Source organism: Dermacentor variabilis, chromosome 4 (genome assembly GCF_050947875.1).
Source record: "Dermacentor variabilis isolate Ectoservices chromosome 4, ASM5094787v1, whole genome shotgun sequence".
NCBI lineage: Eukaryota > Metazoa > Arthropoda > Arachnida > Ixodida > Ixodidae > Dermacentor > Dermacentor variabilis.
The window spans coordinates 143754976-143774026 of NC_134571.1; the positions used below are offsets into that span (position 1 = coordinate 143754976).

The 19051-nt window shown below is 45.4% G+C and overlaps 1 protein-coding gene across 1 annotated transcript in view; it reads left to right on the forward strand.

The window, feature by feature from the left end:
• The first annotated feature begins 16248 nt into the window (after positions 1-16248).
• Positions 16249-19051, forward strand: part of LOC142579874 (MAM and LDL-receptor class A domain-containing protein 1-like) — a 158256-nt gene continuing 155453 nt past the window's right edge. The window contains exon 1 of the mRNA XM_075690510.1: positions 16249-16569. Coding sequence (XP_075546625.1) covers positions 16458-16569 — 112 coding nt within the window. The 5' untranslated portion in view covers positions 16249-16457. The remainder of the gene's footprint in view (positions 16570-19051) is intronic.

A 19051-nucleotide genomic window follows, 5' to 3' on the forward strand; every position in this document is an offset into this window, starting at 1 on the left:
TTTCGCAAGGTATGAACCGCTGCTGAAGAAGCAAGGGAGGCTTATAGCGCGTTAAAAAGACAAGGACGAATGTGAGACGTGACACACACAGGCGCTAACTTGCAACAATCTTTATTTCGAGCAAGGGACCCATACATATATACAACTTTTTCGCGTACATCATACATGCGCTGTTTGCAAAAAAAAACCTTACACACTATAGCGTAGGTACGATAGCTCTTTGAGCGGAAGGGCAATTAATGGTTTAGACACGCAGTTATCGCCAAGCCTATCAGTCATTTCTGCTTCTATAATTTCGCGAGTTATCCTACCTCGGGCTTTTCCCACAATGGAGCAGTCTCTGTATGCTGGAGCACACGTCGAGTGGTCACCATCATCCACCCCGGCGACAGTGTAGCTGCAATGCCTGCAGTGGGCGTCAAGGAACCCACCCTGCTTTTCTGCTACATTATACCGGTGTTCCTTTAAATGCTCATTGAGGCACCTTCCTCTTTGCCCCACATAGTTCTTCCCACACTTTAATGAAAGGTTGTAAACAACTGCTTCTACACATTCAACAAACGGTTCCTGGTGTTTCTTTTTGCACGTGCGCCTATCAGACAGGCCTGGTCTGGTTATGGTAAGAAGCGAATCGTGGAGTTACGGGCACGGCTGCAACCAGGCAGCACCGGGCTCAGCAGACCGCTGTGCAGAGCGCCGCACATGCCGAAGCTCAGTGTCGACGCCGGGCGGGCTGTTCAGATCGTTCTCGGGGAAAAGAGGCGAAGAGTCTTCGGCGTTAAGACCCTGTAGCGTGTGGTGCCGAAATTGGAGCTCCTATAGAGCCACTCCTCCAGCTTACGCTGTGTCTGTAGGGCGTGTACCGCGCAGGCATACTTTTTTTTTTACAGCGAAGCTGTTTATGCGGACCCTGTCTGGTTGTTGTCAGACCACGTGACCTAGCGGGAGAGGAAAAGAAGGACTAAACAGGGGAAAGGGGTTGAGGTGACCCCTTTCCCCCTGTGAGAATGCTATGTTACACGCGATTGCTATACGATTGTCACACGGTCGCTGTTCGGAGATCAAGTCGGATCGGCATCGCATTTGTCGACGATTGATTCCATTCTGCCACGAAAGAAACAAATGTTATGCTGGCAGTTTGCTGCCAACGGCACTTCTTGCGCCACCAAGAAGTGCCGGCCAGCCGCGTCAATACTCAAACCAATCAAACTAATCAAACCAATAGTCAAGGTGATTGCAGCGCCCGCATCTTGCTCTCACTACTCGCGTGCGAGAAAAGGGTGGAGTAACTTGCACCCGAAAAAAAATAGACGTGGCAAAGCACAGACAGAAACCTCATGCGCAAAAAAAAGTACCGAGAGAACCGCAATAAACGCACTCCTATAGAATGCTCACCACGCGAAGCACGCAAAAGCGAACATGAGCTTAAAGAATGGTGATACAAAAGAACTACAATATAAGCTGCTTGTAAAGTTTGATTTGCATGATGTAACACATGGTGTAACTAACAAAGCTTCGTTGTTCGACCATCTTCACTGACTGAAAGGGGTTCGGATTTTTTTTACAAGGGAACTGCTCATGCGATTGCAAGGTCTTGTATTACTTACGATACGTATGTTTCTTTGTAATATGAAATCTGCAACTTCTTCAGTTTTAGCAAGGCAAAGGCCTTAGTCAAGGAAAGATGAGCTCCTTGTGCCTTGCCCTACGAGCAAAACACGTAATTGTCGAAATAACTTACATAATGAAATGAAAATATGCGACATATACAGTCTTGGGAATCTGCCAACTCTGTTATGACATTCGCCCGCCAGGCCCGGCGATGACCATCATGGCATGATAACTACTTTATGACAGCGACTGACAAGGTAAGCAGGGATGCAAGCAACACAGCGTCGGCGCAACGCTCTCCGTGCAAAATGGCCTTCTGTCATAAAAATGCGCGTAGCCTACTATGGAAAACAGTCTTCCCTGAAGCGTTACATCTTGGTATCGAAACATATTTCATTGCTTCGGCTGAGACGTGGCTAACAATTGATATCAAGGACGCTGAAATCACAACGCCAAACTAAGCAATTGTGCGGAAGCCGGATTACAGGAGATGCGAGAGCCATGTAGCGAAAACGTCAGGGGACGCGTGGGAGTTGAGCGACCCCACAGTGCTTGAATGTGCGTGTGCACGTGTGCATTGCACGTGTGCGTGTGTGTGTGTGTGTGTGTGTGTGTGTGTGTGTGTGTGTGTGTGTGTGTGTGTGTGTGTGTGTGTGCGCGTGCGTGCGTGCGTGCGTGGGTGTGCGCGCGCACGCTGGTTCCGTGAAAGGCATTATAGGGTTTCGCGAGCGACAAAAACTAGTCATATCCTATCCTCCTGTCGACGGATTTCACACTATAGTTTGGGTTTGAGAAAAATCACTGCAGTTCTCCGAGGCGGTGGCCCTGGTTCTTGCTGTTCGCTTTTTACTTCCGTTTTAACTAGTTTGTTTACATTGTGCCTGGCCTTCATTGCTTAGTAATTCCGTGAGAAGTGTAGCGATCTACGAGCCCATCGTAACCAGGTACAAAGCCTTCTTTGCCTTTTCTCTTGGAGCGTCTCAAACAGCTTCGGCGATAGGCAGCCGAGTGTGGCGGCACGTGCCCTAAGACCGCCAGCGTGTTTTGAGGCAATGTGTGCAACACAGGAGCGCGTCCAAGATTCTGCCAACGCCATGTGCATGGTATCATCAAGCTGGCCCGGCTAGTCCTTGTACATCAAGGCGCTGACAGCCCGCCTGCGGTGCTCGTGGTAGAATCCAACGAAGGTGAGAGCAAGAGACCTCGTCTTGATGAAACACCCGATGAGGAGAACGACAGTACTTAAAGCTATGACCTAAGCAATTATGAAGCCATTGAATGTCCTGAGGAGCCATTCAAGTTCGTGACCTACAAAAAAAGTGAAGGAATCCCGGTTCTGTTCCGACCATCAGAGGAAAGACAGAATTTTTAGCAAATGAATCCTAATCATGGTGCATTAGAAAAAGTCTCGGTGGTAAATGAAGGAGTACAGTCGTTCCGAGTAAACCAAGACGACAGTTCTTCAGTGAGTGTTACCTCAGTATAGCATCTGCAAAAAACTTTCTTTTACTGCACGAAGTAGCAGGTCTAAGATTTCATCCCTACACACTGGCTTCCCACACTCGAAATGTCGGAAAGATTCATCACGTGCCACCTCAGTACAACTGGTCGAGTGTTTGAAAGATTTTGGAGTAATATCAGCCCGCCGACAAGCAATACACTACCGTCTGCTGAACGGTATTGTTGAATCCTGCTCTTTGCACAGTATGATCCTTCACTTCAGAGATGACAAACCAATGCCTCAGAGAATCTACATTGGCTTCACCAGCCAACCAGTGGAAGAATACCTTGGTCATGCCTTGCGGTGTTATAACTGTCAGAGGTTTGGCCACCTAGCAGAAAAGTGTCTTGGATCACGTCGACGTAAACTCTGCTCAGAGAACCATGAGCATGCTGAATGCAAGTCTGTGCGACATCCTAAATGTGCAACTTCTGCGGGCCATCATGCGGCTTCTTTGTCAGGATGTCCACAGAAAAACGATGCATCCATACTACGCAAACATGGATTAATTCATCGAAAGAAATACCGACACAAACAGCCTCTTCCGAACCTTGATGCCATAAGCCTACCGAAAGATCGACCGTTTACAGCAACTGAACCAAAATCAAAAGAAGCATCGTATGCGACGGCATTAAAGCAGCAAGGTTTACAAGTGTCTCAGAGACAACGGAGTGATCATTCTACAACGGCCACTGAAGGTCACACAATGCAACAGCATCAGCGAATTAACGTACTACAACCTCAGCGACCATCTCAGAACACTCCTCAGCTATTCCAAAGATAACACCACGCCAATCAGTGTTGCACAGATAATACTACCCATGCTGTTGGCTGGAGTTCGAGCAATTGACACAGCTCTACCTCAAGCGAACAAGCTTCCAGAGGTAAAGGCACTGTTGTCAATGGAGCCCATTGGTCAGCTATCCACATCAGTGCTACCAGATGGAAATCCTGAATAGTCGTTATGAAAATGTCGTAATGTTTCAGTGGAATGTGAATAGCCTTTGATCCAAATCTGCTGATTTTCGCAAGTTAGTTGCACAATTCAGCTTCCTTGTGCTGCGCATACAAGATGCTGGAGTACGTGATGACTTTCGTCTTGCTAATTACATAATAAACAAATCCTCTCTTCCAGCTAGAAACAGTAGAACAATGCTCTGCGTTCGAAAGCATTGGCCTTCTCCCCTTATTCAATCAAGCAGTTCAGATTTTCCTTAATATGTAGCCTGCTAAGCATATCTCGCTATAATATGGGGAACAGTCGTAAACATATACCTGCAAGCATCAAGACGTATTGCGATTGATAATTTGGTAAATATTTTTAGCATCACAAGATCAAACATTAATATATGTGGGGACTTTAACACACACAATGTAACACAGGGGAGCAGCAATCACTGTCATGCGCTTGCTAATATCATTCAATGCGCAGCGAATAAATGCAATTTGTCAGTATTGAATGAAGGATCTGTGAAATTAATGCGTGGATATCGCTACGGCAGTTGCATAGACGTAACAGCCTGCTCTAATGATCTTGTTACCGATGCTGGGTGGACAACAGATGCAGTGGAAACACGTGGAAACAATCACTGCTCCATTCTTGTATCACATCCGCGAATAAAAAGTACTGTCAAACGAAGATAAATGGATATAACAAACTGGCAGCTCTTTTGTCCACACTTATCCAGTCGATAGGATTGTGGAGCTGACGTAGAGAAACCTACATCAGTGATACAAGAAACAATGACAATGTGTGCGAAACAAGTGCACACTCCTGATGAGAATACATCAGTTGATGGAGAATGTGAACATTTGATAGCTATAAGAAGAAAAGAAGAAATAGCTTCTCACCGGAGTGACAATGTAGAAGCGTATAGAAATTCGCAGCAAATCCCCTCAGTCACGTGGAGAGGGCTACAAAAATGAAGGAAAAAAGATCGCGTGAATTTGACGATACACTGTGGCCCTTGACACCAGTTCCACGATTCGTGCAATAAGTGGCTCCATTGTTCAACCACAATCATTTCGTGCTCTCGCAATTACCAAGCATACTTCAGAATTAGCGATTGCTGAGGAATTCCGCATGGTTATAACTTCAACAAGTGTACCTATCACAAGCGCTGAATTTCGGTGTTCAGTTAAAACGGCAAAACAGAAAGTTCTTGCGTTTTTTTTTTCAGTCGCAGCATGCACAATCGGGCTGAAAATACTCTATGATTGAGCTAAAATGTGCGCGGGCATCTTGTAAGGCAAAGATTGCTGCAGGTCCAGATTTCATTACATACGGTGTGTTGCAAACAAGGGACCTAATGGTCGATTGGCCATGTGGGAATTACTCAATGACTTGTGGAAAAAGGAGCCTGTCCCTGGCTTTTGTAAAACGGCACGTGCGATACCCACACTGAAGCCTGGCAAAACACCCCTTTGTCTTGAATCTTTTCGTCCTGTCACTCTGACGACCTGTTTATGCAAGATAATGGAGAAAATGATTGATACTAGGCCGCAATGTTGCTGTAAGATTCCCGATCCCATGGCATGATTTCGAAGGCGGCGATGCACCATGGATGCGATTTTGGATAATATTACTTTTGTTGAACACGAACGAGCTAGGGGAAACATCACAATAGCGGTTTTTTTAGACATGAAACGAGCAGCCATGCACATATATTGTGTGGCCTGCTAGATCTGGGAGCATCAGGAAGGGCGCTATGGTTGATAGCCAACTTCTTGAATGGAAAATCAATATTTATTCAAACAAGCAAAGGAACAAGTTCATATCATAATGTTATCCAAGGAGTCCAAGAAGGTTGCGTCGTAGGTTTCTTTCTCTTTAATTGTGAGATGTCGAAACAATCGCGGATATTTACACCTGCACTACACTCATGTTTTTATGTGGATGATGTTTGTATTTGGGCCTCTGGTTCAAGCACCAGCTTTCTTCAATCAACTTTGCAAGAAAGCCTAAACATTGTGGACAAATTCTTAAAGGGAAGAGGAATGGAACTGTCTTACAATAACATGCCTGTGTTACCTTTTACCAGAGGATATATAAATAATTTTCAGTTGTGCCGTGAGGAAAAACCTTTAGACATAGAGAAATAATAAAAATTTCCGGGGGTTATACTAGAAGGCGACTTTCTTGAATGCTCACAGTAAAGCCCTCGAAGGACAAATAAACTCAATAATAAGTGTTATTCGCCGAGTAGCAGGCACGACATGGGGAGGGTCGGTTTTGTACTTACTAAAAGTACATAGTACACTTACATCTATAAAGCTTCTTCACCTTTTCTGCAAGGAATCTCCCGTTCATCTCAAGAGAGACTAGCAAGGAGCCTTAGGGTATGCTTAGGCTTTCCTCGAGCAACTTCAAGTTCCTTAGTAATTGCAGAGGCACGTCGTCCCCCACTTCCTCTTATGAGGACGCTTGAAGACTGTCAACGTTACTTTCGCCTTTCAGTGCACCACAAAAGGCACCCACTACCAAAGGACTTATTGAGAGCCAGGACGAACATCAATTCGGTGATTCAGTTACTCAAAAACCTACTACCACACGACGAATTTGGTTCTCAAATATCTCCTGGCTTCCATGGCGACTCGTCGCTCCAAATATTGGAGTTTGGGTTAAAGGCATCATTCGCAGACGAGATATGTTTATGCTAGCAGCATAAAAAACTAGCGTTAAACCAGATATACTTTCGCTACCCTGCTAAATTCAAGCGCATACTGCTAGTTCTTGTTAAACAGATTCTTCTACAGCTACATTTGTCATTCCAGAATGGAACCAAATACAGACAGTGAAACTATCTACACGACGTCATCATCAACAACAGAGCTTTTTTGGAATATCGTCTTTAGTACGATACATATATTCAATGCAAAAACGGGAACAATGGGTCATCTTTTGCGTCTCGCAGACAGCTTTGTCTTCACTTCGTGGTGATATCAGCAATTCGCAAAACATTGCGTTAGTTCACGAGACACTAAAGGAATACACCAAAGTAAGTGAAGAAAATCACACATTAAAGTTTCAATGGATACATGGCCACTGAAATATCCCCAAAACTTTTGCAGCAGACAAGGCAGCTGGACAAGCGCGATGTCACACATTGCCTCCCTGGACAAATCCATACGTTGCCTCCCTCTAAGGCAAGGCGAATCGCGGCACACACTAACAGAGATCTCAGCCCATTGTTGCAAAGCGACATGGCTTGATCAGAACTCGAAATCTTCAGACTTTTTTCACATTGATCCATCGCTTCCATTTGAAATCCCGTCCACATTAAATACAACAAGATTCTTTGAAACACTCATTCACGTCGAGAAGAATCTTTGAAGCACTCATTCACTGTCGGTGGCTCGGTACCACGTACACAAAACACTTACTACATAAAAATTTAGGAGCTTATAGTCCGAAATGCAGTTGTGCCCACGCGGATGAGGATGTGTAGCATCTTCTAGTAGAATGTCGCACAACACGACCCACATAGATAACACATGGCACGTGATTTATTGCCATTAGATCGCAGGCTCTTCAGCCTCAGGAAGACCTTAGGTCTTTGGCCAACATACTCATCGCAAAGACGAGCTTCTCCGGCCTTTTAATGATTTCTAGAAGCGAGCAACATTCTCGGGAACTATTAAGTAGAATGTTTAACTTGGATAAACGGTTTCTGTGGTCTCTTTTTTTTACCCGACTCTGGCCAATTCAATGTACAGTTTTATGCACCTTCATGTGAATCTAAACCGCGCTTTCTTATGTGCCCTGATTTTAGTTTAGTTACGTGACCGGACCTTGTGTTTACTTTAGTGCACATATGTGTCTGGACTTTGTGTTGCTGTTTTTGTGAGTTGACTTTTAGCTTTAGTGTGGCATTAATGTACTTATATGACTGGACTTTGTGTTTTTATGATTTGGAGCTGACTTTCAATTATAATGTCACATTAGTGGGCATATGTAACTGGAAATTGTGCTATGATCTCATTATTCTTTGTTATAATTCATTCATTTTTTAAATCCCTAAGTGAGAAGGAGTACACGGCGTCAATTAAAGGCGGCAACATCTCCTAACTACCATATAATAATGAAAAAAGCCCTGCGATTGCATCTACATTTTGGTAATACTTGTAAAGAAAGTCGCAGTTTCGCCTGAAAGGCAAAGCATCGACTGCGATATAATATTAGTTAACAGCTATACCAAGTAAGGACAGCAACTTTATGGACCGTATAACTTGTAAACATAGGCATACTAATTAAATTAACAAGCATGGTGTCCCACGCGTCCAAGAAAACATGAACACATCTCACTCGATGACTGCGCAGACTCACTGTCAAAATCCTGCAGTGAGTAAACGGCGGAATAGCAGAGAGCGAATTGACATCGGTGCTGCCGCTCGGGGGCATCAACGGGAACTAAATCTCGAAAACACAGCGCAGCGCGGACTCTGCATCCGCCTAGATGGCTTGCAAAATACAGTGAGCACACCGCCCGGACTAGAGCATCCCCCCCCTCTTCCTACGCTCCCCCCGAAGGCTTGCGCACGACGAAATGCAGCGCGCTTCCCTTTTGCTTTCCGCCTTTGCGTGCGCGAGCTTGAGCCACGACCGCCGGCTCATCCTCAAGCCCTTTCACTCGCACATACAGCATACTGCACGCGACAACGATTTTACCGCCCTTGGACTTTATAGCGAACCTCGCGGCGACGCCGATGGCAGAAATACGCCTGGAGTGTCGATATATTTATATGTCCATATAGTTATAATTGCTATCGCAATAAAAGCGCCGCAGTAGAGTTTTAAAAAACGCTCATCGCTGATCATCGCCGTGCGATTTGCCGGTCTACTGCCCTCCCTGAATGCGATTCATGATCACATGTTAGCGGAAAAGGACTAGTAAATTCTTCAAGCTGAGATACCGTGTTCTAGAGGGTTGCGTGCACAGGGGGAGGGGGGGGGGAGGGGGCTGGCTTGTAGACGTCGTAAGGCGGCGCCACCTTAGCGTGAGTTCTATGGCTCACATAGGCTGCGAGGTGGAGCATAGAGTGAGGGGGGGGGGGAGTTGGGAAAGGCTGAACATTATGAGAAAGAGCGGAAGCTAACTCGCTACTTAAAATTTAGCCGTATGAAAGCAAATGCCAGAAAATAGTTAGCGGTGCACGTAGCAATTATTGCTCATGCATGGTTAGGCTGCAGAAAATCAGCTCTGGAAATGCACATTCAGTTGCACCAATTACGCGTCACCCATACAATGATGTACCAAGGAAAATTCTATTCCTTCTACGAAGCTACCACTCAAACAATACTACACATTATGTAAAGAGACGGCCTACTTCATTTTTAAAGTCACAGGATCAACAGTACTTTGGATACCAGCAAAAGAAATAATAAAAATTGATTATTTACTAATTACTCAATTATTTATGTAATATGAGTAACAGAAACGCACTCGCTCCAACAAATAATTAACTAATTTTAAAACTACCTCATGTATTAACTGAGTAAAGATAATATATATGCTTTCGATAAATTGAGTTATTGTGAATATATCTCAATAGAATTCAATAATTGAGTAATTAATTAGGCGCAGGCCGCTCTTTATATTGGGGTGACAAACACTGTGTGTAGTTCACAAGGAAATAACTCAGCGGAAAAACAAGCCTTTATTTTAAACGAATGCGCTGTTGAAACTACATAAACTACGACAAATAAAGTGGATCTCCGCTGAACGGGAACTGTCCAAGATATTCGTGGCACAACCTACTGCATACTGCGGAATGGGTTTTGCGCGTTAATGTTGCGTGGGCGGTTTGTGCTGATGTCTACACTATGCGTTCTTTATTTATACATACATGAGTAGTACTAGCAGAGAGATGCACATATTTAGATTGCCGAACATGTACATTGCACACAACACGGCCTTTAGTATAATGATACGCATATCTGCGAGCGTTCTTGTTCAGAGATGTTCCGCTTAATTTAGTTGGCTGATGCTCGGCGCGGCATAACATATACGGGGATGTCTTCATAGGCTGCCAGAGGAGAAGGGTGGGTGGGCGGGGACGACGCCGGGTGCATGCATAAGTAATGATTGAGTGACGCGTTCTCTCGTTTTGGATGCCATTAAGTCATTTTCCACCGTAACTTCTCGGGTTTTTAACAAGGGCTTCCCATATTGCTCGCTATCCTTTTGTTCTTAGTTTAGGCTTATCCTCTGCGGGATAACGTTGAACGACTACTTTCAACGTATGGCGAAGAGGAACGGCGAAAGCGGTGGGGCTCGTAGAATGTTTTTGCGCCGGCGCAGCTATTAACGCAGACAATGTCCCTGTACCAACCAGCAGAAAGCAACCTCGTTTTCGAATTCCGCACCGCCCTCGCCGGTGATGGCTGTTTAAACAAAACGTAAATGATCAAATTGTATAAAATACAATGTGCACCTTGTGCTCACTTTTGCAGTCTTTTTTATAAACTAACAAAATAGCAAAAAAAACTATCATTGCGTGAAATAAATGATACCGCTTTCTCTTTCCTTCACCTGAGTTTGCCGGTTCCGTCTGAGACGGCGCGACGGCGACGAGTGACGGCTGCTCAGCTCAGCCGGCGTATAGCCACTCGTGCTTGTAGTGAGTGTTCTTGAGTGTTGCGTGCGTGGTCCTTGACTGTGGCGAGAATTTCCACTTCCACGAGAAGACCAACTATGAGAAACTGCGGAACGACAAGTATTTGTGGGGTGTCAGGAAACGATTTGAGCAGACGAGCTCGTACCAGACGACGAGATGACATGTCGGAGAACCACAACAATTCTGCGGCTGTGTGGCGTAAGCCATGGCTACTCTGATTCCCCGAAGACGACAGGTAAGCGATATTCTGTTCTGCAAATGTTTAGTTTTCGTTATTCGAGCATTTTCGCGTAGTCGCGGAAACTACAAAAGATCTGGAGTAGCTTTGTGCCTCAGCGGGGTCAGCTTGGTGAAAGTTTAAGGTACAGATGAGAGCAAAGGTTTGAGGACCATAGGTGCCACTAATATTTTTTTTGTATTCGCATCCTAGGCATAAAGGCTCAAATCAAGTGGTACTGCATACATGCTCTTGTTTGTCCAGCGTCATGCAATAAGACAACTTCACACTGCAGGACTTTGCTAGAAGAAATTAAATTTTTGTGTTTGCATTAACTTTATTCTTGCTTAGCGTTGTAATATTTTTTGTCCACCTACGCTGACGTGCGTGATAGAAAAAAAGTAGCTTCGTGGAAAAACAAGGGTATGCTCGCTCTAATATAATGCTGTTTCAAGGAACGTTGTGAGCTTGCAACGATTATCTATCATCACAAATTAAAACACGCTGTAGCAGCCTTACATATGTGGTCCTTTTCTTTTTGCTATTTGGTGGTTCACAGATAGCGTAGTAAAAATCAAGCGCCACTTAGTTATCCTACGTGAATGAATGCGAAAGCATTGCGACCATTGCGCGATGCATAGACATTGTGCTACAACGCAAAGTCGTAGGTTCGACTCCCCAGAAAGGTCGTGGTTTCGAGTGCCTCAGTTAACTCTGATATAATTCACTGTGTCCTTATTAATCTTGCCTTAATTGACACCAAAGCTCGTGGGCTCGACTTCCACCAATGGTCGTGGTCGAAGAACTCGACTCCCACCGAATATCGTGGATTTGAGAGCCTTAATTAAATTAATCTGATTTAACTTCACGCCCTTATTAACATCAAAGGTTCGACTCCCGCCAATGGTCGTGGGTTCAATTGACCTAATTAAAGATATCCTAACTGTGCCTTAATTAATGTCGTCTTTGTTAATAGAGGTCCAGGGTTCGATTCCCGCTAAAGGTAGTCAGGCCTATTACCTTAATTGAGGCTATCTTCATAACCGTGTCTCCATTAATTATATATTGATTATCTGTGCCTTAAGAACTCCGCCTGAATAATACCAAAGGTCATGGGCTTGAGTTTCCTTATTAACTATATATTAAATATATGTGCCTTAATTAACTCCGCTTAAGTAACACCAAAGGTTGTGGGTTCGACTCCCACCAATGACGGAGGGTTCGACGAATTTTGGACCATCGGTGGTCACGCTATATAATGCCGACAACTACGCCGGATTGTTCGCCTCATGAGTCATACAATCATTTCGCATTAAAAACACGCTCACCGTAGGTGCTGCAATGAAGCTTGGCTAATTAGTATTGGTTTCTAATCAAGGCCCTCACCCCTCCCGTCTATTTACTCTGAACGAGACTCGGACCATAGGACCTGTGTGAGATGTCTTATTCTATAAGCACTCAACGCTGTGGAGGCTTGAGAGATTTCGTGCAGTGGTTTCGTTCGCACTTTGATACAGTTGACCGCAGTTGACCGCAGAAGCAACAGCTAGAGGTAAGCAGCTTCGCTTTATAGAAAGAACCACCTGAAAATTATTAAGAGGGCTGCTCTACAGATGTTAAAGTCGTTTGTGAAACCACGGATGCGCAAGCTCATGGGAAGCCAGGTCCTGCTCCAGAGTACTACGTGTGTTGAGTAGTTCGTCTGTGTTCAAAACGTGAATAAAAAAGTCGCAGTTTCGTCGGAAAGACGAAGCATCGATTGCGATAGCAAATTAGCAGACAGCTATACGAAGTAAGGATACTAGTTTTATCGGTAGTATAAACATGGAAACATTCGCTTACTAAGTGAATGAACAAGCATGGCGTCAGCGCACACATCCAAATGTGAACACATCACACACTCAACTGCTGCGGACTCTCGCTATCAGAAAGCTGGTGTGAGCAAGCGTGGCAGCAGCAGCGAGCGAAGTGATCTATCGCTTCAACGCAAGAACGACGACAACACAGCGCGGTCAGCAGTGTGAGCTGTCTGCAGATTCCTTTCAATATACGGCGTGCGCGGCAGTGCAAACTATGTACTTGCTGCCAGAGTCGAAGCAGCCCCCCTCCTTTCTCCCGCGCTGCCTCCTCGCTTTCCTCCAAATATGGCGCACGAAATTGAGCCGTGATCGTCAGTTCCTCTTACGCCGGCCGCGAAATGCAAAGTTGCTGCTGGATCACAAGGCCGTCCCCCTCCCTCCCTCCCTCCCTTCAGCTCCCCGCGGCCTTTCGCGCGACCGAAGATGGCGCGTTTGCTCTTTGTTTTCTTCGTTCGCACGCGATCGTCAGCTTCCCTCGCGTACTTTCACTCGCACATACAGCATACGACGCACGGCAACGGTGTTATCGCTCTTGGACTTTATACGGAACATCTCGCCGACGGCGACGGCAATAGGGAAAATGCGCCTGGAATGTCCATGTCATTGCTATCACAATGAAATGAAACTAAAGTTTGTTTGGTTTCTAGTCAGGGACACGCTGCATAATCAACACGCAGAAGCCAGCGCTCCGCATAGGGACACTTGCGAGGGAGGCCGAACGGCCGGCGATGCGAAGATAAGGCAAAGAGACGAAGAGCCGTTAGGGGAAAGCAGGGCTATCCGGCAAGGGAGAGGGGAGGGCTCTATAGGAGTAATCCCGGCGATTTTGTTGCATTTGTGATTTATTTTTAACCCGCCATGGTTGCTTAGTGGCTGTGTTGTTGGGCTAGCTAGCACGAGGTCGCAAGATCGAATGCCGGCCACGGCAGCCGGTTTCCGATGAAAACACCCGTGTACGAAAACACCCCTGTATACTTATATTTGAGTGCGCGTTAAGGAGCCCCAGGTGGTTCAAATTTCCGGAGTCCCCTCTCCCCCCCCCTACGGCGTGCCTCATAATCACATCGTGCTTTGGCACGTAAAACTGAATAATTAAATTTTTTTATTTATTCTTAGGAAGTCCACGACCAGCGAAGGAATCGGCGCTTACTGTAGGCCTGGTGTAATTGCAACACGATTTCACATGTCCAGTGGGAGAGATACAGAGTTTCCACCTCCCGACTGTACTCCTAATGGCAGCTGTCGCCCGCTCACACAGTGGGTTTAACTGCACATTGTCGCCCTGTACTGGGAAAAGGAAATTGTGGCTTCACATGGGATGTTTGGACCGACTCACCAAGTAATACTACGAATTAAAAAAAAAGATCTCCAAAACACAAACTTCAACACACACGCCATCTGCGCACAACCAGAACAACTGACAACAGCGGGAATGAGCGATGGGTGTTGGCGGTGGAATTGCTGTCGCGTTGGCTGGCGTCCAAGTGCTGGACCTTTCCGCGCATGCCGCTTCGAGGTAATGCATGGCGCGTGCCACTCCTGGACACACTGTCTACTTCTAGCACATATAGCTAAGACCCACTCTCCTTTCAAGTCTATCAGCGCCTGCCTAGTCGACTTGTTGCCTTGCTATGACAATTGGCCTGTTAGGCGGCTGATTGTACCGGACACGCTCGCGGCGCACATTCACATGCGATTGCCTGCACAATCGCGGCTTCTTCGGCCCGACGCATATCCATACAGGCTGGTTTACACTTATTTAGGTAACAATGTTGAAGCCCTGTATTTCGTTAGTGTTACTGAATTTAATTCTGCTTCGCTGTATCGAAATTTCAGATTTTCTTGCAATGTACCTGTTTGTTCACCAAGAGTCTAGATGACACCACCACAAAAAGAAAGAGAGAGAGAGAGAAAATATACTGGGCGCTTTTTTTATGCCTGAAACACAAGACGATTGGGACGAACACCGTAGCAGGAAACTACAGGTTAATTTTTACCGACTTGAGTTGTTTAATGTGAAACAAAACCTAAGAGCATGAGCGGTTTCACAGTTCCCTCCCATCGAAATGCGTCCACCGTGGTGGGTATCGAACCCACGACTTCGTGCGGAGCAGCGCCACGCCATAACCACCCAGATACCGCGGCGAGTGAGTGCAGCCGATGCTCTTAGTCTACTTAGTTGGCGGGAAAGCAAGATCAAACAGTTTCATCGCTTCCCTTTAGCTATTCTACTGATAAGTCGTGCTTACTTTCTGAAGTGCAGCTGATGCAGCGTCGCATATGCCAAGATTTGATACGCCTCGCTTTGATCTATCGACAGACTCGTGTGTCATGCAACAGACAGAGCGCTAGTATCCGCTAGAGCCGCTAGTATATTGATCAACAGTCGTGCAACAAGAATTCTGGAACGTGGAATGGCATTCCAGCGGTACATATGCTTCATATGTAACGGTTCAGAGGGGATATATTCTATCCGTATTGAATAAATAAAATTTTCTGCAGCTGCGAAGATGAATCTGGACCAACCAGCCCATCTGTTCATCTCGCTGCAATAAAATGTTCTATATGTTGAAATCAGTCTTGCCAATTATCACCCCAAAAGATTTGCGCGTTACTTTAAGAGGCAAAAGCAAAGTCACTGTTGACCAATGCGACACATGCGACTTCTCCACACCATTCAGCCCACCTTCAGTAATATGAATGTTTTCCATACTCGTCTTTACTAAGGGAGCATTGCACCCTGTATAATTAGCCTTTGTTGTGCTTCTCCTCGCGGCATGTTTTTGTGTCGTTACTAATAATGCAGAGACTTCGCTGTATGTGATGCTTGGTAGTTCTGTTGATACGATGAAGATATGTTTTTTTTTCTTTAAGATGGAGAATTTAGATTTCAAGAATGGACGTAAGGTTTGTGGACGTAAGGAACGGACGTAATGTATATCATGGTCCACCCCTATAAACGGAACAGTTATCTTGTGTTTATGGATGAAGCTAAGGAATTAATGCAGATATCCATATGTACAGATTTATTCACAAGTTTTCGCATGAGAACTGACTTCTGTTGAGCGTCTGAATAGAAGTCTTTGTCTTTAAAAGTGGGCGGAATCGCAATTTTGCTACATCTTGCAGCTCAAAACTGTAAATAGCAATGCAGGAAACAATTCGAAACGCAAAAGGTTTTTCACTTATCACTGAACACACACAATAATATTCACGGAGTAAATTATAAGCGTAACACTTAGCTACCGGCCTCCCAGTAGTGCACCATATAGATGTCTCCTAGAACACCGGTAATTATGAAAATGCAGAATTTATTTGACCAGTGTAATCGTTAGCAAAAGAAATTGGCATTTGTTGAAATGAAACAGACATAAGCTTGGCAGACGGGTACAGTTTTTTTTTTTGGCAATGAGGTGTTATCTGGACACGCTAAATGTTGCCCCGTCGGGTACACACCTCTATCTCAGTATGCGTTCGAGCACCGTCTCACCTAGATAACGCCCACGCGGAGCTTATCGGGTAATATCCGATCTGTGCCGGTCGCTCGCACAAAACGTCAGCTGTCTTTCTCGCATCGGAGTTCCACCTCCCTACACCTGGGGAAGACGGCATACGCTTTCAGAGGCCCACCGCCCGTGTCGTTGCCTCTACGATGGTGCCTGACCGAGGACCTACAGCTTTGACAGCGCGAGTGTATCGCGGTGAACTTCTTTTTGCGACTTCTCTGGTTCTGCTATTCACCCATGTGTCAATTGCCGCAGCTCGTAAGTGCTTCACTGTTTTGTAACTCTCCCACACGAAGCTCTCGCAGAAGAAAAAACGTCAACGCCAGGCGTAACAGTTTGTATGGCGCATGTCTTCACTAGCTTCATTTACTTGAACCCGATGCCGTCGGAGTAAGTGGGCTCGTGGCGCCAAAACCATTTCGCAGGTTTAGTGTGCGCCCTAGTGCCTATGACCGCGGCTAGGTCAAGGCGTGCTGGGCTGCAGTCCACCTGCAAAGAGTGGGCCACCTCATTTCACGCACTTGACGAAATGTACGTAAACGCGGTCATCTCGGTCTGTGTCAATACCACCAATTATGACTAGACTTGCTCGTGTGGAGTTCATTCAGAGAAAGTGTTGCTTTACGAAACACTATAGCAAGTGCATTACGAATCGTACTGCACTTTTATGAACGTAGGATTCTACCATTCATCACTGTGAACATATCGCGTTTTATTGACTCTTTACTAAACTGGCTACGAAAAGAAAAACACACGAGAAGGAATGGGAAAGACAGTAGGAAATGCCCACATTTTCGGACGAGTATGACATTTTGGAATAACCATGGAACATGGACTTGTAGATACGGCAATAAACTATAAGTGGTTTAGAGGATGGCAGTGAATTGTGATAAAAAATAGAACAAATGACACAGCGCTTACGGGGGCAGGTTAGAACGGCTCTCCGGCTCAGATAACTTGCAGCTAACTCGAAGAAAAAATACGAAGAGTTTGTTATTCTTATGCCAAAGTGGGGTGGATGGAAGCATAGAGTTATATGTAGATTTAAAATACATGTTCACTTTTCCGGAAGGTAAGTTCATCATGTAATAGCTAGTGTAAGAATTTAAATGATGCAGTATAAACTTTTGAAGCTGTTTTCTTGTTCTTCCTATAGATGAAATTCGCTAGCTTTCTTCCAATGCGCTTTGACAATGCAACCATTCATCCGTTTGCTTAAGAAGATGATAGTGTTTCGAATCAATTCAAGCGGCGTACGCGCAAACGCATTAAAATTATTGATCGTTCGAAATATTTGTGTTAATTTATATTTTTTGTTTGAAGGCCGAGGCCTACAGAACCTAATAAATGTATTGCAAGCTGCTACAAACAACTAGGCAACTTGATAAAAAATGTAATAGTATACTGAGTTATGACTTGATCATCCAGCTGTCGTGCTTATTCAGCTTGCATATTCTGGTCATTACTGTAGACAAAAATTTTAAAAATAAATAAATGAGCCATTTTACTCTTTGAAGGTGGATAACCAGCGAGGCTGTTGAATAACACCACTACAACTGCTGAGGGGTAGTATTCAATGCTTCATGGCTCTAGAGCAACCGTAATAGTATTATGTTAGAGTAATGGAAGGAATAGGAGTAATCGCAATTTCGACAGCACGGCGCCGCCCAAAGCGGGGCTGAAACAACAATGAAATCATTTGGTAGGCTGGGTATTTTATATACGAAAAACTAGGGACGTCCCATTCCGCGTCGAAAGCTGGCGTCACCACGGCAGTTTGCGCAGCTGTAATCTTCAACGGAAACTTTTGCGGGGAATGCTATGTGTTTCACATTGTTATCACAAGCGTCTTTTCATCAATTATTTGGTTGGGATGCTTTTTACAGCGAGGCTGTATATGGCTCACCGATTGGTCCATCCGTTCGTCCGTCTGCCAGTCACCTGTACGTCGAAAACTCCTTCGGCGCAACCCCATGCGCATGCGCGAAAAATAAAAGTGAGAAAGGGAGGCGCGCGATTAGCCAACATCACCTAGATAGCACAAGGTATATTTACTCTCATTCATGATGTATCGCTACCTGGCCCGAAATTTTCATTGAAGAGGCTGGTGTGATGAAAGCGGTGACGTCAAAAGCACTGTTGCCTACTAGGGAACATCCCCATTAGATTCTATGACAGTCGGGCCAGGTAACATGATGTCATGCATCGGACTGAAAAGGCCTTGTGAAAAGGTGGTGTTGGATTAGCTGCGCCGGTAGTGACGTCGTTGCTCTCCGTTACAGTCGAGCACGCTTGCAGTCGTTTATCTCCGGCTACGAAATAGGCAGGCCACGAGCCATACGTACTCCTTAGGAGCGGGCAGCTTTCGATTAGCAACACCGCGAGCACAACCGGGAACGAGCTGGTCTACGCCGTGCCGATGATGCAGTCCGGGTACAAGATCAGGCTCGTGCAGCCGAGCACAAGCAGCAACTGCGCACCGAGGATCCGGAAGCCTACGAAGCCGTTCTTTAAGGAACTGTCGGGATTAACCCAGTGATAAACACCGGAGCTGCATGTTTCAGCTTTTCTGGTTAACCATCTGCACGGAGGGATTGGGCAGTGACTTTTTAGCTTGTTCTTTATTGAAACGTATGCTGTTCTGCCTGTTGTATGCACTATTCCAAAGAATGTATGCACTCTTCTCTCCACTTTGCTGAGTGCTTGTACCCTATGCCTTACTGGGCCATGAGCCATTACA